Raw genomic sequence first — 27,924 nt, forward strand, 5'->3', positions numbered from 1 at the left:
GTTCCTGTAACCTTTGTTTTTTTCAGTGAATTTCTAAAGTTTTTAAAAAAATTCTATTTCCTAACTATAATGTCCCTGTAACCTTTGTTATTTTTTAGTGAGTGATTGAATTAGGATATGAGTGGTGCATGCATGATTGAATAAGTGCATGAATGGTGCATGAATGATTGAATGAGTGCGTGGGTGATGCATGGATGATTGCATGAATGGTGATGGATGATTACTGGAGTGTATGAGTGGTGCATGAATGAGTGCACTGAGTGCTTTATGGATAATTGAATAAGTGCATGAGTGGTGCATACAAGATTGAGGATGTAAGTGGTGCATGGATGATTGAATGAGTTCATGGGTGGTGCATGCACGGTTGAATGAGGATGTGAGTGCTGTATGGAGGATTGAATGACTGCATGAGTAGTGAATGGATGACTAAATGTGTGAATGAATAACTGAATGAGTGCATGAGTGGTGCAAGGATAACTTAGTGCATCAGTGGAGCATGGATGGTTGGGTGCATGAGTGAGGCATGGATGATTGAATGAGTTCATGAGTGGTGCATGAATGCTTGAATGAGTGCATGAGTGGTGCAAAGATGAATGAATATATGAGTGGTATATACATGTTAGAATGAGTGTGAGTGGTGGATGAATGATTGAGTGGTGCATGTATAATTGAATGAGTGCATGAGGGCTGAATCAATGATTGCATGAGTGGTGCATGGATGTTTGAACGACGGCGTGAGTGGTGCATGGATGATTGAATTAATTCTTGAGTGATGCATAGATAATTGCATGAGTACATCACTGTGCATAGATGATGGAATGAGTGTGTGAGTGGTGATCGGATGATTGATTGAGTGTGTGAGTGATGCATGGATGATTGAATTCATTCTTGAGTGATGCATGGATCACTGCATGAGTACTTCTGTGCATAGATGATGGAATGAGTGTGTGAGTGGTGATCGGATGATGGAATGAGTGTGTGAGTGGTGATCGAATGATGGAATAAGTGTGTGAGTGGTGATCGGATGATTGATTGAGTGTGTGAGTGGTGCATGAATGATTGAATGAGTGCATGATTGGTGCATGGATATTAGAATGAGTGGTGCATGGATGTTAGATTGATGCATGAGTGGTGGAAAGATGACTGAGTGCATTAGTGGTGGATGGATGATTGAATGAGTTTGAGTGGTGTATGGATGTTAGAATATGTTTGAGTGGTGCATGGATGATTGAGCGCATTAGTTGAATGAGTGCATGAACTGTGTATGGATAATTGAGTGCATGAGCTGTGCATGGACGTTAGAATGAGTGTATGAGATGTGCATGGATGAGTTAAATAGTGCATGAGTAGTGCATGGTTGATTGGATGAGTTATGCATGAATGATTGAATGGCAGCATCAAATAGTACGTAGATTATTGAATGAGGGTGAAAGTGGTGTATGAATGATTAAATGAGTGTATGAGTGGTGTATGGATGATTGAATGAGTGTATGAGTGGTGTATGAATAATTGAATTAGTGCATATGTGCTTTTTGACTACGACTACGCCTGTAAGTGGGTGTGTCAGTGTCATAGTGCAACTATGAGTGTATGTATATATATGTATATATATTTTCCTCACAAAGCAGTAAGCATTCCTTCGCTTCCCAAATTAAGAGGCACACGCAGGGTGAAGATATAAAGCTAAAAATGCTTTATTAGGTGCTTTTGTTCCCTCTCCCCTCCTTCTCGACAGACGCGTTTCACCTCGCGGCTTTTAAAAAAAATAATTAGGATTTTTTCTCTATGGGACTTTTGAAAATTCTATGTCTAATAACTTTGGCGTTTGTGGATGGAATCGGCTGAAATTTTCAGGAAAATGGCACATTTTGTTTCTGAGCAGCCCCTGAAAATGTGGGGGGGTTTCGTCAAGGGGGGCTGAGAAAAAAGGGGGGTCCCAAAACGCGTTTTTCCCATGTTAATTTTCATAGGGCGTTTGGCCTCACTTTTACAACGGCTGAATGGATTTCCACGAAACTTGGCAAAATTGTAGGGACTGTTAGCCCGATGTGCCTTTGCTGGGTCTCAATATATGTGCTCCAGTGGATTTTGAGAAATTAACGTTTTAAAAAACAGATATATCTGTGACAGCGTCCTGGATAGCGCTCCAGATCGCGTACTTTTCGCGTAACGGAGCTTTGCGAAGCGAAGCTGATTGGCTCTCCGGTGTCTGTCAACATTCTAAACAGTCCGGAGCGGCCGCCATCTTGTCTCTCGGTAGGATCGAGAGACAAGAGGAGGAGAAAAACGAAGGGGGAATTTAATGAAAGGGGGCAAGGTAGACCCCTCTTGACCCCCTAGGAATGATGTTGGGGTTATTAAAGGGTCCCGTGGGGAAAATAAAAAAAATTTGATTTTTCACGGTAGAAGCGCTTCCCGGTTCGCGAACCGGGCCGCAAACTGGTAGCGAAACGGGAATTCGCCATTTTGTGTTTCGGTTTAATTAAATTACAGGGTATAAGGGGGTACGGGAGACGTATCCTGAACCCTTATGTTTTCTGAGGGTGGCTGAGGAGGCTCATATATGTTGATACATGTCTTCCAGCGGCTGTGCGTGAGCGTTTTTTTTTTTTGCTGCGTGACGTCTGTTAACGTTCGATTCGATGGAAATCAGGAACTGTTGACCGCCATTTTGTCACTGCGAGTAAATATTTTGTTAAAAATAATTGTTATAAATGAATCCTTATTGATAAACATTGTCTGCGCCATCTTGCCTTTTTTGCAATGCCACACTTTTGTTGAGCACGGCAGCCATTTTAGATGCCTTGACCAGACCCACTCTCTGCACGCCGCCGATCCTCAGCATGGCTCCCCACCCTCGCAAGCATCTCCCCCACGCACTGGTCACCCCCGCTCTCTCTCTCATGCATGGGCCAGAAACCTCCTCCCATCTGCGCTGTTCTTCTCTGAGAATCACACCCTGTGCCCGCCCGACACCTCCCTTTCACCCTATTCACTACCGCACCCTCTGACACTCCTCTTCCTCCGTGTCCGATTGTCCAGGCCGGTCCCAGGCTATCACCTAGCCCTGCAGATGTAGTTTATGGCCCCAGCTGTAAAGAATCACCCCTCTTCAAAGGAGTTACAGTAGATCAAGGCCCCCACCCGATGAGATCCGTCACACCACACGCGTTCCTACTATCTGATAACCATCCTGTATTGTGCTTGGGGAGGGGATTCTCACTGTGAGGGTGTGTGGGTCCGAGCCTGAAGCGGAAGATTCCAGGGATGCCTCTTTGTACATCAAAGTTTTTACAATTATGTGTCACATTAAAAATATATAGCACTCCAACAAAGTAGTAGGATTATAAAACTTTAATAACTTATAAATATATACAACGCAACAAAAACAGTAAATACATTTAAACATTTTTTTGAAAAAAGAAGCAACAATGGTCAGTAGCTGTGTTTTGTGCGAATAGTCCCAAGGCAGCACAACATGCTGAGTTCTGGACGGCACCCAGGTGATGTTACCTGGGTGCTGCACTGGTTTTTCTTATCCTACAATGCAGCTCAGAAAAACGGCGTGGGGCGTCCCGGGGGGTGCGGGGGGAGTCCTCGTCAGTAGCGGTCTGTTGTGCGAATAGTCCCAAGGCAGCAGAACGCACTGAGATGTGGATGGCACCCAGGTGATGTCCAGGAAGTTGCTCCGAAAAACGGCGTGGGGCGCCCCGGGGGGGGGGGGGGGGGTAGGGGGGTGGCGGCGTGAACGGGCCTCCCCAGGTGGAGGCTCGTCTGCTGTAGTGGGGCACCCCTTTACCGTTTCAGTTGCCATTCCGCCCGCTTTTGGTACACTGTGCCAAAATCCGCCATTCAGCTGAGTTGCGCCCACTCTTGCGGTTCAGCGATAGGCGGCTGCTACAGGACTCTCAAAATGGCGGCAGGCTCTTTCCTTTTTGGGCCTGGTCCACTAAAATGGCCCTGGGACACCTTGGAACTCGGACGCTTGTCTGCTAGGTCTTGGACCCCATTCTCGAAAGCGTCCCCTGAGCCTTGAAGATTCTACAAAAGTCTTGGGGGCCCCCGACTCCTGCAGGCTTCCGGTGGGGAGCGGCTGCCATGATTGCTCGCGGAATGACCACGACGGAGCCACGAGATGGTGGTGCTTTCATGCTGACGCCAGCTTCAGTCTGAAACATCTAGAAACAAGGTGGGGCTTTCATCGTTTGGGAAAAAAAAATGTTTTAATCCAATGAAAAGTGTTATTTTTAGGTCATATGATCAAGCCTTCCATCATTAGGAAACCAAAAGTAAAATGAACCAATGAAAAGTTTTATAAACAAGTCACATGACCTGTTATGCTTACGTTACGCGCTGGTATAAAAAGCGTAGAAAATCCGTTGGCACGTGAGGCGGTGTCAGTAGCGGACCGATGTGCGAATAGGCCGAAGGCAGCACAACGCGCCAAGATCCGGATGGCACCGAGGTGGTGTCCAGCAAGTTGCCGCACTGGTGTGGCCATCCTACAATGCTGCGCCGAAAGTCGGCGTGGGGCGCCCCGTTGGCCTGTGAGGTCGCGTCAGTCAGTGGGGCTGTTTGAGGATCTGACTGCATTGGAAAGCAATGTGATGCTGTGCGTCGCCCCCAAGATGGAGGCTCCTCGGCTGCAGTGGGGCGCCCCTTGGTGTTTCACTCGCTATCCAGCTGAGTTGCGTCCGCACTTGCAGCTACAGTAGGCCGAAGGCAGCACAACGCGCCGAGATCTGGATGGCACCGAGGTGGTGTCCAGCAAGTTGCCACACTGGTGTGGCCATCCTACAATGCTGTGCCGAAAGTCGGCGTGGGGTGCCCCGTTGGCCTGTGAGGTGGTGTCAGTAGCGGACCGATGTGTGAATAGGCCGGAACCAGCACAAGGCGCCAAGATCCGGATGGCACCGAGGTGGTGTCATAGTTGAGAGTTCTGAGCAGTGCTTGTAACACTGTCTGAAGCTTATTTGCACCTGATGCAGCTTTACTATTGCCCTGGTGTGGCCAAAGATCGCCCATGACATAGGCGGCCGGCTCCCGGGGTCCGGTGGAACTTTTTTCCTTTTCCTTTCTGCATCTTGTCCCACAATCCGTTTGACCTGAAGACACGACCAGGTCCCTGAATGTGTGCAGGGGGACGCTATTGATTGAATCAAAATGGCGGCTTCACACAAAGCTGACTCAAGCGTTGCTGCTGATGCTATACAGTCAAAAACTGGTTTTCAGTTTGTACATTCTTCAGGATTTTTCCATCCAAGGCTGGTTGAGAGTTTGTAGAACAATGGCTTCAGATTTTCAACATACTACTCTTCAACATTCTTCCTAAATGTAACAATGTGAGACTCACTAGGAGAACGGCTGTTTATCTTTCCTTTCAAAATGCTGCCAACAATATTTTCTGAATGGAAGACACCACAAGGCGCTGAGATCCGGTTGGCACCGAGGTGGTGTCCAGCAAGTTGCCGCACTGGTGTGGCCATCCTACAATGCTGCGCCGAAAGTCGGCGAGGGGTGCCCGAAGGGGGGGGGAGGCGGCGCAAACGAGCCGAAATATAGTTATGGTAATTATACCATGCATCGTCATATGGAGAGGTGGCACCGATTAATTATAGTGCTGCACAAATGAGAGATTTGGTGGACAACCCCTGACCTGCCAGTACATCCACCAATGAAGTGGCACTGACAGCATCAGAGGCAAGGGAAACGGTCCCAAATATTCAGAAGAACTTTGGAAAGATTAAAATGACATGTTTAGATTGTGGCAAATTAATTTCATGTGGACAGATGAGTGTTACTCTAATAAATAGAGCTTATGAACATCATCATAGTCGATGGTTGGTGGAGACATTTTGACTATATCCTGGACCTGCCCGGCCTCGCCCAAAATGGCGCCGGTATAAATGGGACTCGTAACTCCTTGTTGTGTACTGGTTGCACAACCTTGATATCACGAGATACGTATGCAGTTTTGAAGCACATGGCGGGCGGGGACGAGAATTAATTGAATATTTCGACATCCCTATTGATATTAAGTTCTGATGTGTTATTGATTACTGTACTATTGAAAGTTCGAATTAACGTCACCCATGGTACTTGCCCGCAAATGTATATCTAGATAATTTTATTATAAGTGGCCCTGTCGTATTTTAATTACAAAATGTTCGTCCACCGATTCCGCAACTGTTAGACACCTTAGTTCTTGCAACCTAATGGCCCGCTCGTTACGTTCCTCTACAGTGTAAATGTCTCCTCATCATATACGATTCCAGTTTGCTCCGTGGCCGGCCCACGTGGTTATAGGCCCGTATTTGTATACTGACATTTTCACAATAAAGGTTTTTAAAACAAAACATGGTAGTAGTATTTACATTGGTAAAGTTTTTTATTTTAGTCACTGTTTTCGAATCAGTAAAAGGCAAGTGAAATAAAGCAGTCCAATTACATGATGGATAAAAGGTATAATACGCAGGAACGCAGTAAAGATAAATGGTCAAGGGCTGTTGTGTTTTCTACTCCTGCAACATAAAGTGATCAATAAGAATCTGATATTCAGGCGTATCGGCGACTAAGACAGCAGGCCGAGCCTCTTTTGCTCAACGGCTCCGTCATGGGACGAAGAAACGCCCTTTTTCTCGAAAAAGGAATATATTTTACTTGCAGGACAGTTGTAAATTTTCCGGGAAAGTACATTAGCCTGGAACATTATAACATATATGTTTAAGAAAAAATAATGTTCGAAAGCAATAAAAAGCGTAATTTTTAGGTCATATGACAAAGCCTTTCATCATTAGAATAACAAAAGTAAAATGAACCAATGAAAAGTTTTATTAACAAGTCACATGACCTGTTATGCTTACGTTACGCGCTGCGCGCCGCGCCCCGGATCGCTTCCGGGAAGCTGCGCTTCGCGCACCGGAGCACTTCCGGGTGCGCTAACGCGGCGTGTCATATAACGCATTACGCGACAACGTAGGTCCAGAATATAGTCAAAATGTCTCCACCAACCAGCGGTCGGAACACAACCCCTTTCAGCAGTCTAAAAAGTTCTGTTAAATGACAACAGAAGGGACAGGCAACAAGAACCATCAGTCAAAGAGGGGAGGGCAAGTTCTTCTCTACCGGGTCACGTTGGGGCGCTACCGGAACTGATCGAATTGGTAGTCTACAGTGTTTCTGGATGTTTCGGACTGAAGCTGGCGTCAGCATGAGAGCACCACCATCTCGTAGCTCAGTCGTGGCCATTCCACGAGCAATCATGGCAGCCGCTCCCCACCAGAAGCCTGCGGGAGTCGGGGGCCCCCAAGACTTTTGTAGAATCTTCAAGGCTGAGGGGATGCTTTCGAGAATGGGGCCCAAGCCCTAGCAGACAAGCGTCCGAGTTCCAAGGTGTCCCAGGGCCATTTTAGTGGACCGCGCCCAAATCTGAAGAGCCTGCCGCCATTTTGAGAGTCCTGTGGCAGCCGCCTATCGCTGCATCGCAAGAGCGGGAGCAACTCAACTACATGGTGAGCGAGACGCTGTAGTCGCAAGAGCGGGCGGTAAACAGCTGAATGGCGGAAGAGGCACAGTGTAGCAAAAGTGGGCGGAATGGCAACTGAAACGGTAAAGGGGCGCCCCACTACAGCGTGTCTTCAGGTCAAACGGATTGTGGGACAAGGTCCAGAATGGAAGAGTCATCAAAAGGCAAAAAGTTCCGCCGGACCCCGGGAGCCGGCCGCCTATGTCGGGGGCGATCTTAGGCCACACCAGGGCAACACGACTTGGGGAGGGGGCAGGAGCCAAGCGCCCCGTCCCAGTCCGCGCCACCACACCGTATGTTGAAAATCTGAAGCCATCGTTCTACAAACTCTCAACCAGCCTTGGATGGAAAAATCTTGAAGAATGTACAAACTGAAAACCAGTTTTTGTCTGCATAGCATCAGCAGCAACGCTTGCTATCAGAGTGCATGAGTTTCATGCTCGATCGATTGAGCTAGCCGGATCAGGCAACAAAAAGTATAAAATAGTTATGTAAATAGTTATTTAATAAAATGTTTTACCCTGTTACTTTGCTGGTGTGTTGTATATATTTATAATATTTGCATAGAGTTTATCGTTATTTTGGGCGTGGTGGGTGGCGGAGCCGAGCTGTCTTGCAGCCATCATGGTGTGGAGCTCAGTTCATCTCACTAGTTTCGTATTTCTCATGAAGGGTTGTTCCTAATGTTTCTATTTTAGCGAGGTCAAAAAGAGATCCCATTAGTGGCCTACTGATTTTGCTCGATTACTTTTGTTTTTTTTACACGATTTTTCACTATCTGCAAAGACTAAACAGAGTATTGCGACTCTGTGCTTGTTTGTAAATAGAGAATGAACCAAAGAGAATCAATTCTACAACAGTAAATGCTTGGATAACAATCAATCAAATGGAGAGACAAGCAGGCACGACGGATTACAATGGGGGCAAAGGCCTGCGTTAACTACCCTTCACTATCTGCAAAGAGAGAGTACTACTAAGAGAAAAGAGGGGGGGGCTGCGTTCAAAGCACATCAGCGTGCATAAACACGAAAATGTTTTTACCCATCACGTACTTGACATTTGACAGCTTTTGATATTTGCTATTAAAAAACCATTGAAATTCACTGAAAAAACCATAGGTTATAGACCATATATAGTTAGGAATTAGCATTTACAAAACCTTGAAAATTCAATGAAAAAACCATAGGTTATAGACCATATATAGTTAGGAATTAGCATTTACAAAACCTTATTTTACTCGCACAAAACCATAGAAATTCGCATATATAGTTAGTTGCAATAACTATATATCGCGCACCCGCAATCCACTGCTGATGATGTCACATATTACATCATTCATGACATGGTCAGTGACATCACTGATGACATCACTGATGACATCTCAAATGACATCACTGATGACATCACTGATGACAACATCCAGTGACTGTATGTTTCTGTAAAATTAAAATATGTCTTACATATTGAAGAATGAGTGGATGTATAAGTGTCTGGATGAAGGATTTAGTAGGTGCGTGACTGACTGAGTGAGTGAATAAATGTGTCTTACTGAATGCATGGATTAGTGACTAAACTGTCTGAAAGTGTGCATCAATATGTCTGTTGTTGTGCAAACTGCTGCATGGTTTGATCAGTAGCTATATGAGTGGCTATATGGGTTATTGATTGGTTGCCCAAGTATTTGTATGGAAGACTGAGTGTGTGTGTGGCTGGCTGGGAGGTGTGTGACTCTGTGCACATCAATGTGTACTTGTATCAGTAATTGTATAAGAGAGTAAGTATGTGTTAGTATATGTTTGAATAAATAAGGTGTTCTGTGTTTAACTGTATAGATGAGGAAATCGAAGTGTGATTGATTATTTACAGGACTGACTAGGTGTGTGAGTAACTCTATGGATGAGTGGCAGTGTTTGAGTGTCTGCATAGGTTTATGAGTGCATATGATAGTGTTGTAATAATGAGTGACTGTATGTATGAGTGATTGTATGGGTGAATGAGTGAATGTGTGTGTAGACGTAGGAATCAGTGAGTGCGTATGTAGTAACTGGTATTGGTGTGTCAATGGTTCAAAAAATTAAACTCTGTATTTAACACTGGGTGTAACAGAGGTTATTTTAGAGTGTGAGGAGGTGCATTGTATTATCACATCAATTATATCATCAGTGATGTCAAATGAGATGTCATCAGTGATGTCATCAGTGATGTCATTTGAGATGTCATCAGTGATGTTATCAGTGATGTCATTTGAGATGTCATCAGTGATGTCATCAGTGATGTCACTGACCATGTCATGAATGATGTAATATGTGACATCATCAGCAGTGGATTGCGGGTGCGCGATATATAGTTATTGCAACTAACTATATATGCGAATTTCTATGGTTTTGTGCGAGTAAAATAAGGTTTTGTAAATGCTAATTCCTAACTATATATGGTCTATAACGTATGGTTTTTTCATTGAATATATATATATATGTGTCAAGAACTTCGTTACTACACCAGGAAACTGGAAGTAAAAAACGAACCGGACCCAACCAGGTATTTTTAGCACGTATTTTTATTTGTGCATCCTATCGTCCGCCATGACGCGTTTCGGGCCCTGGAGCCCTTGATCACAAGATATATATATATATATATTTTGGTTTCTGAATGGGTGTTTCACTGGGTGCATGTGTCGTTAACTGAGTGAGAGCTGAAAGGAAAAGTCAGGGTGGGTGTGTGTGAAAAATTATATATATTTTTTACCAATAATCGCGAACTCACTGCAGTGTTACATGGGGGACAGAGCTGATGATCACGATGTCATCGTAAATATTGTGCGTAGTCAGGAAAATCGATTTTGGATACATAACTTGTCATTACCACCCTCATTTGTCAAACATGGGATCAGAGTATCTCTACCCTGACCCCTAATATCAACTTTCACTGACATTTTCAGCCCTGGGAACCGTTCCCCAATCCATTTAGTGGCAGCCACAACTTTCTCTTCAGGTTGCGGCGAGCCGATCTCAGCATTGCTGTTGGCTTGTGTCGTCACTATTAATTGCAGTGTCTCCGCAAAATATGCTCGACCACAGATATCGCTAACTTCTTCTTCTTAAATTTCTCCAAAACTACGAACAAATTTACACCAAATAACCAAAAGCACAAATCTACCTTTCTACCAAATGTTGTGTCATTCCCTCCAGCAGTTTGGGTTGTAGTCGTGTTGACAGGTCCTATAGGAATTAACATGGCAAGTGCACCCTTTTGTTCAACCCCATTTTCCTCAGCCCATGCTTCATGAATCGCCCCAAAAATTTCCATCCACCACAAGACTCACAGGAGCACTTTCTGGAGAAAATGTTGTGAGGATTCATCAAACAGCATCAAAGACATAGGCAAGTCAAAAAACGCTTTACCTATGGAAACATGGCCCTAACTAATACTACCTACTGGCGACCGCCAATGGGTAATGAAATAAAATGATACACAAATGACAAAAATCCAATCAGTAGAACCAGCATTATTCATTTTTTAAGATTCTACTAAACATAGCGCCACAAAGCGCCAAGTGGGTTACCTTGTTGCACTGGACAGAGTCAAAGCCACAAATTCCGACTGACCACGCTGGAGGGCAGGTTGGCCACAGGAACCAGGTTTGTCCTGCTGAAGATTTTACCTTTTCAGAGTCCAAGTCCACATGTGTAGCCACAAGGCAGCTTTGCGTTGGTGGTCGACGCAAGGAGTCTGTTGGTGGCAAGAGGAGGATGTCGGGCATCACAGAAGGTCTCTGTTCTGTATGAAGAGTCAGTAGTCCCTGGAGTTTTACTTTGGTGAATGCCACAGACGGTCACCATTGCAGCTGGATCTCAAAGCAGATGTGAAAAGCAGGCCATCGCTGGAGGTTCGCTTTGACTGGTGTAACGGATTGTCACCTGGAGTTTGTTTGCAAAGACACCAAAGACTCCTGGAGCTCTGGACTTGTTATTTGAGGCAGGAGGAGTACACACTGATGCCAGTCAAGGCCCAGAGCCTCGAGGGGCACCTCTTTGGGATCAGACTCCTAGGGCAGCTAGGCATAGGTATAAGCTACATTTGGCAGTGGCAGGGCAGGCAGCCCTTAGAAGTCAATAAAGGGGTTGATCAAGCCGCGGTGCTACTCTTAGAAGCTCAGGAAGGTCGAAGTACAACCCCAGGACATCCTTCTCTGGAGTGCAACAGCCGACCCCAAGCCCCTTTTGTTCCCCATATCTGAAAGGAATACACAAAAAACCACAGGAGAGCCATTTACAGTCATGTGACAATTGACATTGGCAGAATGGCTCATTTGGTTTAGGCAGAAAAATGACAACTTTCTCAAAGTGGGATTTTCAGACTAGTAACTTAAAATCTGACTTTACCATTCATTAAATATATAATTTTACATTTTAATTCATTTGAGTGAAATTAATCTATCTGTCTTTTATCTATCTGTTCCCTTGGGGTCCCCTTTCCATTAGCGAATGAGCTACTCCTTTTGGTTGGTGGTATAATGTTAACATTTTGCAACTGGATTACCGTCACAAAACATTAATGCATACCAAAAAGAATCAGTATTTGTAAGGAACACCCTCAAAACCCCCTTTCAAATTGTGAATTATTCATGTTTCCTAAACCCATTTAACATTTCCGAAATCCTTTTCCAAATCTTTAAATAGGTTTAGTACATGTTTAAGTGTTTTAGCAGCTGCAAACCCCCAGATTTACAAAATGTTAAATGTTGTACACGAGGCCATGCGTGCCCAGAGCTGGGTCTGGATCCACTGTCTACAAGGTAAAGGCAAGTTGATGGGCCTTGGAGGTGCCTATCTGCAGGGAATGGCCAAACTTGATGGGTTCGACTTTAAAAATCTCTGAGGGTGGGAGACCGGATAGGCCCAGCAGTACTTTTTTGCAAGGAATGGCCAGACTGAATGGGTGTGGCACAATTATCTGCAAGGGATGGATGGATGGTTGGATAGGCCTGTAGGTTTGCACATGGAGGGAATGACCAGACTGGATGGGTCTGGCTGCATGTCTGTAAGGAAGACCGGACAGGTCTGGTGGTCTTCCCATGGAACGGAGGGCAAGATTGGCCTTGTTGTCCTTCTGTGCTGCCACAATTGTCTGTTTTCATCTTTGTCAAATTATCACTCCCCCTACCCTGCCTAAAATAATAAGGTTGGGCTGGTAGCATTTTTTTTCTACAGCACCAACCAATGAGCGTCATAGTAGTTTTTAGAAAGTTAGTGTGTAGTACCAGGATCCGAAAGATGACATTGTCCGAAAAGGGTATTTTTTTCGTGAGTCTGGGCCTAAGGCTAGTTGCATTGTATTGCAACATTTACATAGCGCTTACTACCATTATCTGGGGTGCTGAAGCACTTGCCTATATGGGTAACTGTTCTAATACAAAGTCCACTAGCTGAGGTGTATATTCTATAGATGAGTTATTTAAGGTTAGTTACAAGGTAAGTTCCAGGCAAGTAGGTAGATGATAACAGCCCCACCAGGAGCAGCCTTCCTGCTGCCCAGTCTGCAGACTCCAACTGACACTCAGTACATCACCAGGCACCCATGCACTCTATGACATCACCAAGCATTTAGCATTCCACTCATCACCAAGTACTCCAGCACTCAGCCTGACTGATCAGTAGGGAAGGTGTAGCTGAGGAAAAGGAATGGCTACAGTTAAGTCACAACAGCACACTACACTGTATAGGGTGTGTGACCGGAAGTGTGTTGTCTTTGTTTGGATTCTATGAGGCTAATGTTTCCATGCCATTTTGGACGACCGCCAAGCATGAAGGAATTTCTCAGGTATGATAAGCTTGTGTCTGGGCTCGAATAATTCAGCTGCATGTTCTTTATTTTCTCTCTCTCTGTCTCGCAGGTGCGTCTCTCTGCTTTACTGCCCCTCCTGAGGTCTGCAAGGGGAGATGCCCAACTCGGTGGTGCCCTACAAAGGCCAGAACTATGCCAAGCTGAAGAAGGCCTGCCTGCAGCGCCGCGCCCTCTTCGAGGACTCGCTCTTCCCAGCTGCGAGCGAGACCCTCTTCTACACCAGGGCCCCGCCCGAAGGCGTGGTCTGGAAGAGGCCAAAGGTGAGACTGGTGGAAGTAGAGGGCAGAGTGTAAAAAAGTAAGTAGCCTCTTTGTATAAAAAGGGTAATTTATTCCAAGTTAAATAGAGGGAAGCACAGCACATCCGTTAGGTAACAGGTACAAGGTAATAATCACAGTTGGGAAAGAATCTGGAACCAAGTATGTAAGATGCAGGCACGCATCACACATTCCAGGTTCCAGCACAATAGTAATCACAGTAAAAAAACAAGCAGTGGAAAGGCAAGAATGCAACACATCTTACCCCAATAAAAAAAGAAAATTAACACAGATACCTGCTAGGAGTTTTCTTGGGTCTAACATCAGATTTAACCCTAGAAGCAACAGACAAATCATTACGAGCAAAACTCTGGAGTGGTACATTAACTTGCACATGAGGAGAAACATTGACATGTGCGGGAGAAGGCATATTGATCTGCGCTTGTGATGGTGGTGGAAGAGAGGTAGAAGAAACAGGACATTTAGCAACCCTACGAACGTTCCAAACCCTCCCATCTTGTGTGGCAACACAGTTTTTAAATACCTTGACCACTTTAATAGGAGGAAAAAACTTGGAGAAGCCTTTAACCAAAAAACCAGGTTTCTTTACTCTCACCCACTCACCAACAACAAAATCATGAAGTTTAACATTCATTTTAGAATCAAATGCAGCTTTCATACACTGTTGTTTATCTTCAACACGTTTGGCAACACTTTCAATATCAACCTTAGGGTCATTCCTGTTAAGCTTTTTGACCCACCAAGGGCAAATGACAGACGATGGTTCTCTACCCTTCAAGAGTTTGAAAGGGCTCACACCAGTGACAGAATGAGGCGTGATGCGGTAGACCCAAAGTCTTTTCCTGACAACATCCAACCAAGAATCGTCAGAAGAACCAATCCCAGAAATACAATCTTTGAGGACACGATTAAAACGTTCCACCTGACCATTCTCCCTAGGCTCGTACAAAGAGACAGTATGATGTTTAATACCACAGCAGTCAAGAAACTGTTTAACCTCAGAGGAGATGAGTTGTGTACCGTTATCAGTGACAAAGGTCTCTGGAAAACCTTCCCTGGCAAAGGTCTCTTTCAAAAAAAATAAAACAACTTGAGAAGAAATGCTATTTACAAACTTAACTTCAGGCCATTTAGAATGGTAATCAACCAAAACGAGGGCAAAGCGGGCATTGGAAGGCAACTGTTTAAAGGGGCCTGAGATGTCAAAAGCCACCTTTTGCCAAGGAAATTTGGGCCAAGCCACAGGTCTAAGGGGAGCCGAAGACAAATGAAGCATTTTGTCACTGCTGATATACTGAGAACATTCCCTAACCATCCTATCAACCATTTTGTCAATGCCAGGCCACCAAAAGTTTTCTCTAACCAGGCGTTTCATGGATGACATACCAATGTGGCCTTGGTGAGCTAACAACAAAATCTTCTCTTGCAAAGAAGCAGGGGGAATTAATTTGCCAGTCTTGAACAGAAAGCCACCAAATTCCTCAATTTCCGAAGCAACTTGGGAAAAGGAAGCCAAATCAGAGGGAATGGATTTGACATTAGGCCATCCACCCTTCACAAAGTCTAAGATTTGTTGACAAACAGAATCCTTTCCCATTTCTTTAAACCATTCCTCCTCGGATAAAGTGGAAAACTCCTGAGATATACAATCATCAATAGAAGCAACAACATCAACATCCTGGTCAATGGTAGAAACCTTATCAACACTGCATGGTAACCTGGACAAAAAATCTGCAGTCACATTGCTTTTCCCAGGAACATACATGATCTCGAAGTCATATTCCTGAAGACGTGAAGACAAACGAGCAATCCTTGCTGTCGAGTTCCAACCACCACCAGGGGATAGGATTCCAACCAACGGTTTGTGGTCCGTTCTCAAAACAAACCTGTTTCCCCAGACATAGTTTCTAAAATGTTCTACAGCCCAAATACACGCTAGTAGCTCCTTTTCAATAACGGAGTATCTCCTTTCAGTGGGGGACAAGGTTCTGGAAGCAAAGGCTACACACCATTCATCCTTACCCGCAGTTTGACTCAACACAGCACCAATGCCGTACAAACTAGCATCAACAGTGATAACACATTTCTTACTAATACAGAAAGATTTAAGAGTAGGGGCATTAACAATCTCACTCTTAATCTGCTTGAAAGCAATATCTTGCTTGTCAGTCCAGACAAACTTGGCTGAACTTCTGGTCAACTCTCTTAAAGGTTCCATCTTGTTGGCGAAATTTTGAATGAATTTACTATAATATTCGCACAACCCCGCGAAGGAAAGTAACTTCTCTTTACTATCCGGGGCTGGTGCCTTCATAATGGCGTCAACAAGATTCTTCTTCGGTACCACCCCCTCCCCAGAGAGAGTATGTCCCAAATACTCAACGGATTTGCAGAAGAACTTACACTTACTGGCTTTAATGGTCAAGCCAAATTGTTCTAACTTGGAACAAACCTCTTTAAGATGAATATGATGCTCATCGTTATTCTTTGAAAACACAAGGATATCATCCTGAAAACATTTAACGAATGACAGGTCTTTAAAAATATGATACATGGCTCTCTGAAACACTGAAGCCGCTGAAGCTAGACCGAATGGCATTCTTTTGAATTGGAATAACCCATGAGGGGTAATAAATGCAGTAAATTGTTTGGAGTCCTCAGTGAGCTCGATCTGGTGATACGCAGATCTCAGGTCTAATGTTGAAAATACGCTAGCCCCATCCAACATGCAAAGCATTTCGTTAATATTAGGAAGTGGATGGCAGTCTGTAACTAAGCTCTTGTTGAGTGCCCTTAGATCAACACATAGCCTAATACTTTTATCAGGTTTAATGGCTAAAACAATGGGGGAAACCCATTCGGATGATTCCACTTCCTCAATTATGCCATCTTTCACCATGGTGTCCAGCATATCTCTAAGTTCGTCCCTAATGCTAATAGGCACTCCTCTTAACTTCTGTTTCACAGGGACAGAGTTAGGTTTAACTTTAATCTTATGGCTAAATCCATTCAATTTGCCTAACTTGTCAGAAAACACTTTTGGAAAAGTATGAGAAATTTCAGTGAATTCAGACGATTCTGTGGAGTCACGAGAAATTTCAGTGAACTCAGATGATTCAGTGGAATCACCACCAGATATAGCTAAAACTAACACAGGATCTTTAAGTCTAGGATTTAGAGAGACACCAAGTCTCGCTTGGTCCCTCCACCCCAAAACATTCACACCTTTCCATGCAATATAAAGCTTTACATTAGCAGAACTATTTTTGATAGTGAGCATAACTTCCTTAAAGCCAATGATGTTGATCTTGGACCCATCAAAGTTGTAACCACGTATATCAGGTTTCGATAAAGCATTAACATCAATTAGATCTCCAAAAGACTTAACACAATACTCGTGTGTGATAATGGTCCAAGGAGAACAGGAGTCCACCATTAGTTCTAACACTTTACCCAAAATGGTTACAGGGCTTTTTGGGGAGGAAAGAGTATCAGCTTGGGATAAGTCAAACGACTCCTGTATAGCAATGACAATACCAAACTCCTTAATATCAGGATCATTACATGCATCATCATTGATATAAGACACATTACCAGAAGGACGTTTAGATGAAGAAAAGGAAGACTTCTTTGTGTCTTGGAAGGGTCTTGCGGGAGTTTTACACATTTTGGAAAAATGACCAGAGCGTCCACACTTATTGCATTGCCTAGAAATAGCAGGACATTGTGGAAAGGAAGCAATGTGGTCAGGATTTCCACATCTAAAACAAAAGAATTGTCTGGTCTTCCCATCATTTTTGTTGGAAGGTGCAACATTTCTTTGTTCCTGGGGTTTGACAACACTGACTTCGCTAGTAGAAGTAGAACTACCTGAAGAGGTGGAAGAAGTAGAAGCTTTGTCTAATGTTTTTATCCACTTATCGGACTGTTCAAGAGCCTTAGCAGTACTAATTGCTATTTCCAAACTAGGATCACCTAATATCCATAATTGCTCTTGAACCTTCTTATTCTTTACATGCACAATGATCTGATCTCTGATCATTTCGTCTGTCATAAGACCAAAATTACAATGTAATGACAATGCACGTAGAGCTGTAAGGAAATCATCAAAACATTCTTTTTCCTCTTGGACTCTGGTATAAAACTTAAATCTATTCAAAGCGACACTAGTAACAGGCTTGAACCTGCCTTCAATTCTAGCCACAGCTTCATCATAAACACTAGTGTCACCCCCAGATCTTACAGGTGGTAGTGTTCTGAAGACTAATTGCCCTTCTGAGCCAAGACAGTGCAGAAATATGTTCTTTTTTCTCTCTGCAGACATGCGTTCTCCATCCATGGCTTTTAGATAAGTAAAAAATTCTTCCTTCCATCTTGCCCATGGGATGGGTGGATCACCCTTCGACTGTAAAAACTTAGATGGTGGATCAAATTGCATGTTAAAATAATAGTCAAATAATTGCCAGAGAACAATACAAGGAGCAAAAGTAAAAAAAAAAATATCAAAAATATCCAGTAGATGGCAGTCTAATAAAGGAGAATAAACATCCACTGAAGATTTCCACAAAGAGTAAGAACGTGAAAACAGTCTTTTTGATCAAAAATATAAATGTATTAGAACGTGAAAGCAGTCTTGAAGCAAGTAATGTAAGACACTGAGAGTAAAAAACAAGTGCCTTAATGTTTTCCAAACAGTACCTTAATGTCTTCAATGTTATCAAACAGTACCTTAATGTTTTCAGTTTTCAGTCGATGTACACGCTTTTCCTCACAGAAAACGAGGAAATCCTTCGTGTAATGCAAACACAGTGACTCTGCCGTTAAAGAGACCAATGCAGAAAGCCTTCGCACTTTGAAATGACGTTGTCAAGGCAACACAGTAAGCCTGTGTGAAGCAATGTGCAATCATTCAGAATGACGCGATGACACACAAAGGCCGGTTGTCAGCAGCCAATGAGATATGGCGAAGGTTGGCCAAAGCAGATTGGATAGGTGCATAAAGGCTGGTTACCAGTAGCCAATAGGAGACGGCAGGCACTTTGCTGACGTAGAGCAGATGCCGTTTTTTTGACGAAGGAAACAAGGAAAACACGAAGAAATCTTTAAAAAGTAAAATACTTAGTGCAGCTTGACCGGATTTGAAGGAAAATCCGTGTAGAGAGTTCCGCTTCACTTCTGAAGTAGGTGAAGAGCTTTATGAGGTTGATGACGTGGATTCTTTGAATTTCTGCTCCTGTGCTTCGAAGAGATGTGGCAGAAAATAGATGAAGGTCCGTCGTCGCCAGTGTAAAAAAGTAAGTAGCCTCTTTGTATAAAAAGGGTAATTTATTCCAAGTTAAATAGAGGGAAGCACAGCACATCCGTTAGGTAACAGGTACAAGGTAATAATCACAGTTGGGAAAGAATCTGGAACCAAGTATGTAAGATGCAGGCACGCATCACACATTCCAGGTTCCAGCACAATAGTAATCACAGTAAAAAAACAAGCAGTGGAAAGGCAAGAATGCAACACAGAGGGGAGCCATCGGCTCTCGCTTTCACTAGTAAATATTGCCTTTTCCTGTAGCAGCAAGTCCTTTACTAGGCTATTTCTTGCAATCTGGCTCCCTCCGGTGGGCATAGGAGGTGTTGCGGGTACGCCTTAAATTTGCACTGTACAGTCAGTGGCTTTAAAGTAACACCGGCCCCGAGAGTAATGGGAATGGATTGTTTTATTTTTCTGATTTTTATTTTTTCTTTATTCAACTGGGGTGGTACCTGTGTAATAAGAGTCTGATGGTCTTTTAAGTTAAAAGAACTTGACGTTTAATCCAAGGTATTCACCCACAATTTCTATGGGTCCTGTCAACCCGGAGTTCGTTCAGTAACTGCTGTCACTGAACGAATCTCGAGCCCAGAACACTCTAAGTGGTTCAAATCAATACAATACAATCTTAAAGAAACATCTCAAAGAAACAATCTTAACATTCTACTACAACCTGGCGTTCTGAACATAATTCTCGATCAGTTTTGTTCGGCGCATCGCATGTATTTCTTTACCCTCTACTCGCGTTCGAAACGAACCCCCTCTTGATAGAATATGTTGTATAAAGTACCGAGGCCGGGTCGATTAAACACCACTAACTTTTTTTCTTTACTAACCCATGAGGCCAGTATTACACTGGTCCCTTTCAAGACTACACCGGTAGGCAACATGAATGCAACCTCTTGGCTAGGTAACACCTGAGATATATGAAGTTTGTGTAGTTCAGCTCCGCTAGTGGATTTACTGACAGCTGAGCAGCGAGTTACCTGAGCGATAGCCCTGCTGCCCAAGTCTTTCTTCAGACTTCTGTCACCCCATGGACCATTCTTTCGTCTAAAGCCTCTTCGACAACTGTAGCTGCTCCGAGTTCAAATCTGTCCCTTCGAAGAAGGGCCGAAGAGCAGACTCAGTCTTTCAACTGTCCGAACTCAATAACATGAGTACCATTGCACTGGCCAATAACATCTCACGGTATTAAACAGCGAGTGATGCTTACTATTAACGTCGCCCCCACCTGAGTCTGACAGGTTAGTATTATCAAGGGTAAACCTTGTTATTAAAGTTTTAAAGCCTGACCCTCAGTGATGTATGGGGTACTTATCAGATGTTTACACTGCCCAGTCGCATTTCAGACCCCCATGCTATGATTCATCACTTGTCACAGATCTGTATGGGCCCTCCTCATTCCTGATATGTCACTTACACGTTCCTATCGGCGCTTCAGGGCAACAAGTCTGTTTGGAAACCCCCTGCTTTCCCCACAGCGGTGGCCCACGAGGGTCAGCTGAGCTCCCTGCCAGATGTTCAGTATGCCACTTATGTAAAATAGTCCCATTTAGATGCAGTGCTTGCAAATTAATTTTACGTGTATGTCCTAAGAATCTATACTGTGTCTGGCCACCCTGGACCTATGCTGGTCACTCCTTCCCTGCAAGCGGGTCATTTTAGGGACCTGGAGGACTGTGATCGAGTCAGTCTTCTGGTATAACATAACATGTGTATTTGTAAAGCGCACGTTCCCCCCCATAGGGGCACTCCTAGAAAGATATTTAGTGGAGTCGACACTGGAGTTCACTTCAGTTTTGGGAGTGACCTCTGCTTTCGGGAATACTGCTCTTGAAAGTCAGATCTTTGACTTTTGGGTGTAAATTACAGTCTTTTTGTGTTTTTTTTTAAATAGTCCTATTTTAGTGTAAGGTTGCATGAAGGCCAGCTGCTGCACTCTTTATGAAAACACTGGCAGTGTTTTCCTGCTCCTGCAAAATGAACTTCCTGCTGAAAAGCTCTAAAGACACCACCAGGACTCGGACTCCTAACAAAAGGACATGTACAAAGATAATGACTTTCCTCCCGGTTTAAATTATTCCTTGGTGATACAAAACAGAATTGTCGATGTTATGGCGTTTTCTCCTTGATCAAAGGTGTCTCGCCTCCTGGGGGTTGATCCAGCCGTACAGCTTCACCGAGCTCAAATGAAGACCGTGTCTATTAATGACACCACAGATGCACACGCGTGTGCCATGTTGCTTGACAGGAAGCTTTACATGTTGCAGCCTTTGCTTTGAAGCAGGCTGCAACAAACACTCAAATGAGGGAACTCACTGTGCCTCTGATGCTGTAGATTTGAAGCCTCTTCTTTTAAAATGGGCCTTTCCATGGCATAGTTTATAAAGTCTAACAATTGTTGATGAGAATTCCCCTTCCTTGACCAAAACCCCAACTCCTCACCTGTTTCCCAGGTTATCTATCCTCTCTGTCGCTTTAATTCCCTACTTTTTAATTCAGAACATGTTGGAAGGCCACAAAGCGCTTTTTAGCCATGCATTAAAATGTGTTGGAAGAGATGTTGTTTAGGACCACAACCCTATTTACAGATAGATGCCATGCTCATAATGAATAATTAATTGTGTGCCAAAGTGCCTGATCAGATGCGTAAAAGAGACAGTGTTTGCACCTACATTGCACTGGCTATGAACTCATTTTTTGTAATTTGTAAAAAAATTTAAATGGCCTATTTAGGCTTTTTCTACATACTTGCATATTACATCCTTGGGTGCAGTATTTTAAATAACACCTATATATAGGCACATGTGAAATATGGAAAATGTTTCACAGGTGCTGTGAAATGTGTTTCATCATCAAAATGACTTTGCCAGGGTGTAGGAAAGAGAATTGTTATTTGTGGAGTACACCTTCAAGGATAAGGCTGACGCCTGCTAGATAGCACATAAAGTAAATACAATTAACCAGTGCTCAATATCAGGTAACGTGACATGAAGAAGTGAGGCTTAAATCAAAGGCAATGTAGAAAGTATTTAAGCATTGCATACACAGTAGAAAAAATCACACAAGCCACAATAAAAATCTAGACCAAATTTTAAAATATAGAGAAAAAGTTCATGAGTAAAATAAGACCAAAACAACAACAATCCAGTAAGGCGTGCCAGAGAACCACATTTGTACATATTTACATAACATAAGTATTTGAAAAGCGCACGTTCACCCGTAGGTACCTTGGCGCTGAATAACAGATGTTTCTTGTTACCCTACTCAATGGTACTCATTTTATCGACCTCAGATGGATGAACGGTTGAGTGGACCCGCCAGGATTTGAACCTGCGACCATGAGGTAAAGCTCAGGCTCCTTCAGTGGAGGCAATAATCCACTGAGCCACCAGACCTGGTTTAAATATCAATAGCACCAAAAAGCCCAAAGCATCAATGAAAATCCACTGAAGGGGTAGACCAGGATCTAAGAACACTTTGAAGCTGACCACGGCGGAGCCCTGGTCGGATACAAAAAGTGGATTGGTCCCAGTAAAAGTCTGGAAGTCACAAAGGTCAAAAAAGTTTCAAAGTCCTACCAATAAGGGAATTTTTTTGACGAATAAGTTGTCTTCCTGTGTGACAAATCTGGAATTGTAGCCACTGCGGTGGAACTGCTGGTCAGATACCTGCCGCAGGTTGGGCCTGCTAAGGCTCTGGAGCTTTTGAGGTTTTTGCTTCAAAAAGTTTGTAAGGTCCAAGATGTGCTAGAGCATGGTTAGTAACAAACATTTGCCTGGACGCTGCAAAGATTGGTCGTTGGTGTTACCGAGGGCCACACAGATGCCAGCAGGGGTGTAAAGTCGGTGTCGGGGAAGCAAAGCATGAATATTTAGTGGCTGAACGAAATTGCGCAATGTGAAACCAGAAAACATGGGAGGAATACCGGCTTCTCCACTTGACCAAATTGTATGACCCAGGGCAATTGTTTTATTTTAATTTCCTTCCATTTTCTTAATTATCATATAAGAGGAACTTGAAATACATGACTTAAGGATGCGTGCTGTTCAAAACCATGTCCTGTGCCTGGATGCGATCACTAACGGCATTGTTGTCAGGGTGGGGGTGGGCCCGCATGCACGTTTCTAAATTCATGTTTAAAAAACATCACTTTAAGAAAAATACTTCTGAATGCACTGCTATAATTTGATTTACTAAAGTGAAATAGTTCTACAGGCCAATTAAATACACTTTTTTGAATTTTGAAAAGACTATCGTATTTTTACGCATTTGCTGTCTTTAAAAATGAGGGTGTTCCTAAAGGTAAGGGCCTAGTTACTGCCTTCCCCTAACTGCAATTAACCTTTAAAGAAATTCTTGCTGTATATTCAACATTTTTCTTCATGTTAGTGCTGTGTGGAGTAAACAACAGCCCAGTGCTGCTGCCCAGGGGGCCGCACGTGAAGGTCAAGAGGGCCACATGCGGTCCCCGGGCCGTACGTTGAATATCACTGTGCTAGAGCCTTTCAGGAGACAAATCTGAAATTCAATCTGCTGGTTGGGTATTTTTCAGGCTAGTTGTCCTTGGCTCTGTGGCTTTGGAACAAAACCTTTCAAAAATTTCCAAAGTTTTGTCTGGTACCCAAGCCACCACAGAAGTACCTTTATAAGTCTCCCAGGCTTAATTTCACAGTTCCAGCTTAAAAAATTAAAAAAATATAACTAATAAATAGAAGTATAAATAATGGTTTCTATGGTCTACTCTCACTGTTGAAGATGGTAAACCTGTCGAGGGAAGCCAACGGGGGTTATGTGATAATAATTCTAAGGCCCTGAACAAATGCGCTGCGGCGTGGAGGATGTCCCAAGGGGTGCAAAACTGGAGTATGGGACGCCATGGAATACGGCATTAACACCAGAAGCGAGAGTAAGAGGGCTTGAACAGCAGATCTAAAGTTGCTTTCTGGAATCAACGGTTCTTCTGAAGAGAGAGCTGGTACCAGGCCTTCTTTATGTTTTTTGGCAGTGTGTTCCTTGTGAGTGAGGTTAAATCCAAGTGATTCAGCACTCAGTGAAAGTTGGGGGTTTAAAGCCATCAAGGTTCATGTTATTGAGTCAGGTTTGTACTGCATCTTGTTTGATGTTCTTGCCAAATAACGGGAATTCTGCCTTGAGCTTCAGGTAAGCCCTGGACATCCAGATCCGGGTGATGTTGAAGCTGTGTTTGAGGCCCTATATATCTGAAGCACGGGAGACTTTCAAGTAGAGTTTTGTATCATCAGCACATTGGTGAATCTTGATGCTGTTTTGTGTGAGTCGAGCATCAAGTGGCTCCATGTAAAGGAGGCGTATGGAGCACTGAGAGAGGCCACAGGTGATGGGGATCAGTTGGGACCTGCAGGTGCCCAGGTGAACAAATTGGTGTTACTTGGAAAGGTATGAGTAGAACCAGTAAAGGACATGGACGGTGACTTCCGGTTGAGACTCCAGGGTGCGTATGAGGATGGGATCGTCAACTGTGTCGAAGACACTTGTCCATCAATATCAGGAGGCAGTGGTCTTCTTCATCTGTGGTCAAGAGGGCATCGTCTATGATGTGTAAGGTAGCGATTTTGATGTTACAGCATGTTCTGAAGCCAGATTGGTAGTCATGTGGGAGATGGCTAGCATTGACGTTATAGTGAAGCTAAGCATAGGCTGGTAATTCAGTGACCTTGCTGATGAATGGTAGGTGAGTGGCTTCGAGGGGGTTGAGTACATCCGTGAGATCTGGGAGAGACAGGGCTTTGAAGGATGCCCACCGTAGGATTCTCCAGGAAGGAGTGGGTGTAGGAAATGAAGCAGGCTTGGTGTTGTCGATGGCTCTTATCTATTTTTTCACTGAAGAAGAGTTTGAGGGCATTGCACTTTTCTGTAGCGTGATGAACAGGTGGGTCTGGGAGGGGATTCATGCAGTGCTTGTCTTGAGCAGTGGTCTGCTTCTGTTGTTGACTGCATTGATGGTGTTGGTATAGTACTTTGCTCTGTCTGATGGGATGTGCTGTCTGCGTGTTGAGCACACGAACTTCAGTATAAAACCCCTACGCATGGGCCTTACACACGGGTTGAAGGAATGGATTTCAGTGGAAAACATCAGAGAATGACAAAGGGAGTTGCCTATTGAAAGTAACCCCTCCATTTGATAGCTGTCTCCTGGTGGAGAGGTGTGAAGGTTATTTTGTGACACAGGACTGCCTTACATATAAATTGGCGTACCCAGGGAGCAAAGTAAGAGGTAAATATTGTAACTATCAGTTCCAGCGTGGGCGGCTCCTCCATTCGGGCGGAGGAGCATCACCCCACTGCTATCTCACAGTGCGAGAAGCAGAAACATAAAATGGTATTTTAAATACCATTTTATGTTTCTGCTTCTCACGCTGCGAGAAAGCAGAAGGGTCTGCCAGGTTGCGGGCGGATGGGTGGGTCAGAGAGGAGTGGCTTGCCCAATGCTTTGGGCCCTGACTGTTTGGTCGGCCCTCTGAGGCCGACCCACCCAGTAATGCACACTCCACATTTTCTCATGCAGCCTACATAGAGAAAATGGCCTCCCCATAGGCGCCTTGCAGGGCACTGTCCCCACCAATCACAACGCAGACATTGCAGCATTGCGATTGGCTTAGGGGACGGAGGCTGCCTGCTTCCTGTTCATGCCGGAGGCAGAAAAGCAGGAAAGCAGCAAAAAAAAGTAGGGGAGGTGGCGCGGGACCCAGTAAGGTGAGTTTTTAAAAATCCCATGCGAACCCCCCACCCGCGAGTCATGTGAGCCACGACTGAGTTCCAGGAGCAGCAAAGAGTTCTTTTGCAACTCCCCAGAGTACACATGTGCTAGCTTTTTTCTGGACAAATTGTTCATCAGTCACTGGACTTTTACCAAGCAGGTCCAAAGGAGAGCCTCCCTTTCAACAAACAAAAACTAAAGTAACGCCCTTTCTCCTACTTTCCACTCTATTGTGTGGACGCAGATTGTACTGCATGATTTTCTTTCATGTGCATACATCTGGTACATTTCTAAATAAATATACCATTGTTATGTTCTTAGGTTCCAGCCTTGGTGTTATAAAGTTCAGCCTCGAGCCTGCTTCCTATTATTAATCTTGGGAGTGACTGGATGTGGGCAATTCTTGCAAACCCAGAGTACCTCTGCTCAGAACAACCGAGGCATTTGATTTAGATAACAAATGTTCACAGGGACTCTGCCCCTCTTGAAGAACTTCTACTGTAGGTACTTACACCGACGTCTCACCTCCATGGTCCTCGAGGCAGATGGGATATGGACTTCAATATGTAGAGGACCTCCGCAGTAGGCGTTAGATGTGAGTTTGGAGCATCCGGAAACACCACTCCTGCACTCTCATCAGGGCCACATGATGCTCGCTTGTAGATGAGGGCTGTGATGCCTTCTTAGAGGCAAGGGCAAGAGTAGAAGAGGTCATAGGTGCAGGCCTACAGAAGGTGATTTGTTGTGCAGGTGATAGGTGCCTCTCTGCAGAGGGTGCAGAGATCTGCACTACCATGCAAAGGGTGAGGTGCCGGGCGCCGCTCACAGGCAGGTGCGGTGGAGATCACCACCTTACAGCAAAGGGGATGATGGGTACCAATTGGTAGGCTACACAAGCCATAACTATATGCCACTCTCACTGACTGTTCTCTTTGTAGGAGATCTGCGCCAACCCACAGCTGTTTGTGGATGGCATCAGCTCCCGCGACCTGCACCAGGGTAGCCTGGGCAACTGCTGGCTGGTGGCAGCAGCGTCATGTCTCGCCACCGAGCCATCTGTATGGAAGAAGGTGAGAACCTGTGAACTCGCATCACTGTTCCTTCCTGACTGCGGCCTTTACTGGCAGGCTCTGCTTATTTCCCTCTCTGATGCCTATTCCTTATGCTAATTCCAGACTGCCAGTTCCTGTGCTCTTCTCAAATTTCTTCTTCCTAACTGTGGCCCTATGTGTGCTTTCCATACGTCCACTGCTCGTGCCTTTCACGTACTCTTGACTCCACCTCTCCCTGACTCCTCCCTCAGTTGTCTTTCTTGGAACCTCACTGGCTGCTCTAGTAAATGCCTGGTCCACCAGTCTCCTTGCTCTTTCTCTCTCTCTCCAAAGGACCTAGTGTGCATGCTCTATCAGACCTGCTCTGCCACCATCCATTCGCATGCCCACTAGATGCCATTACTGCTTTCTCTCCCCCTCAGGTGATTCCCAACTACAAGGAGCAGGACTGGGACCCCAAGCGGCCGGAGAAATACGCTGGCATCTTCCACTTCCGCTTCTGGAGGTTTGGCAACTGGCAGGATGTGGTCATCGATGACCGGCTCCCCACGAGGAATGGCCGCCTGCTCTTCTGCAGCTCCACCGATCCCAACGAGTTCTGGTGTGCCTTGCTGGAGAAGGCGTATGCCAAGTAAGATGAGACGCATGACCAGCATTACGGAGAGTCTGAGGCAATGTACGTTGCCTATGTATTGCTTTCTCTGAGTTGCAGCTTATTTACCATAGATGGTGCATAATTCTTTAATGTGTTGTCATTCACTTCCTCTCTAGATGGTGTCTATTTTGGCCAGGCAGATGTTGGTGGCCAGTGGGTGCCACTTGAGTGGCTGGATCACTCCTGACCAGCTGCTAGTTTCCACCCCAAGTTGGCAGCTTCAGATCAATTATAGGGTGGTTACCCTCCTGTGTGGTTTCTAGATTCCAGGCTAGGGTGGCAGCTGGTTTCCTTCCTTTGAACTGTCTAATCTCCCTGATGGCAACTGGTTAATCCATATACAAGGTGGTCCCTCCTGGTGGTGGATAATTTATTTTGTGGTGGTAACTGTTTTCCCCTGGTTGGGCACTCTTTTCCCCCATATGTGCCAGTTTGAGTCCCCCCCTTTGGTCTACTCTCCCCTCTGTGGTGTCTTGCTTGTCTCTCCCACCAGGTGTTTATAAGTTTCTGCATGGGAGAGTGC

At 44.5% G+C, this 27,924-nt stretch overlaps 1 protein-coding gene across 2 annotated transcripts in view; it reads left to right on the top strand.

Moving 5' to 3' along the window:
* The window catches only part of LOC147678424 (calpain-5-like), a 122,955-nt gene that overhangs the window by 33,334 nt on the left and 61,697 nt on the right, over positions 1–27,924 (top strand). For both annotated transcript variants that reach the window (XM_086946021.1, XM_086946022.1), the window contains exons 2-4: positions 13,419–13,629; positions 26,633–26,764; positions 27,169–27,377. In XM_086946021.1, the coding sequence (XP_086802147.1) occupies positions 13,465–13,629; positions 26,633–26,764; positions 27,169–27,377 (506 nt within the window). In that variant the 5' untranslated portion in view covers positions 13,419–13,464. The remainder of the gene's footprint in view (positions 1–13,418; positions 13,630–26,632; positions 26,765–27,168; positions 27,378–27,924) is intronic.

Source organism: Lissotriton vulgaris, chromosome 12 (assembly GCF_964263255.1).
Source record: "Lissotriton vulgaris chromosome 12, aLisVul1.2, whole genome shotgun sequence".
Classification (NCBI taxonomy): Eukaryota; Metazoa; Chordata; class Amphibia; order Caudata; family Salamandridae; genus Lissotriton; species Lissotriton vulgaris.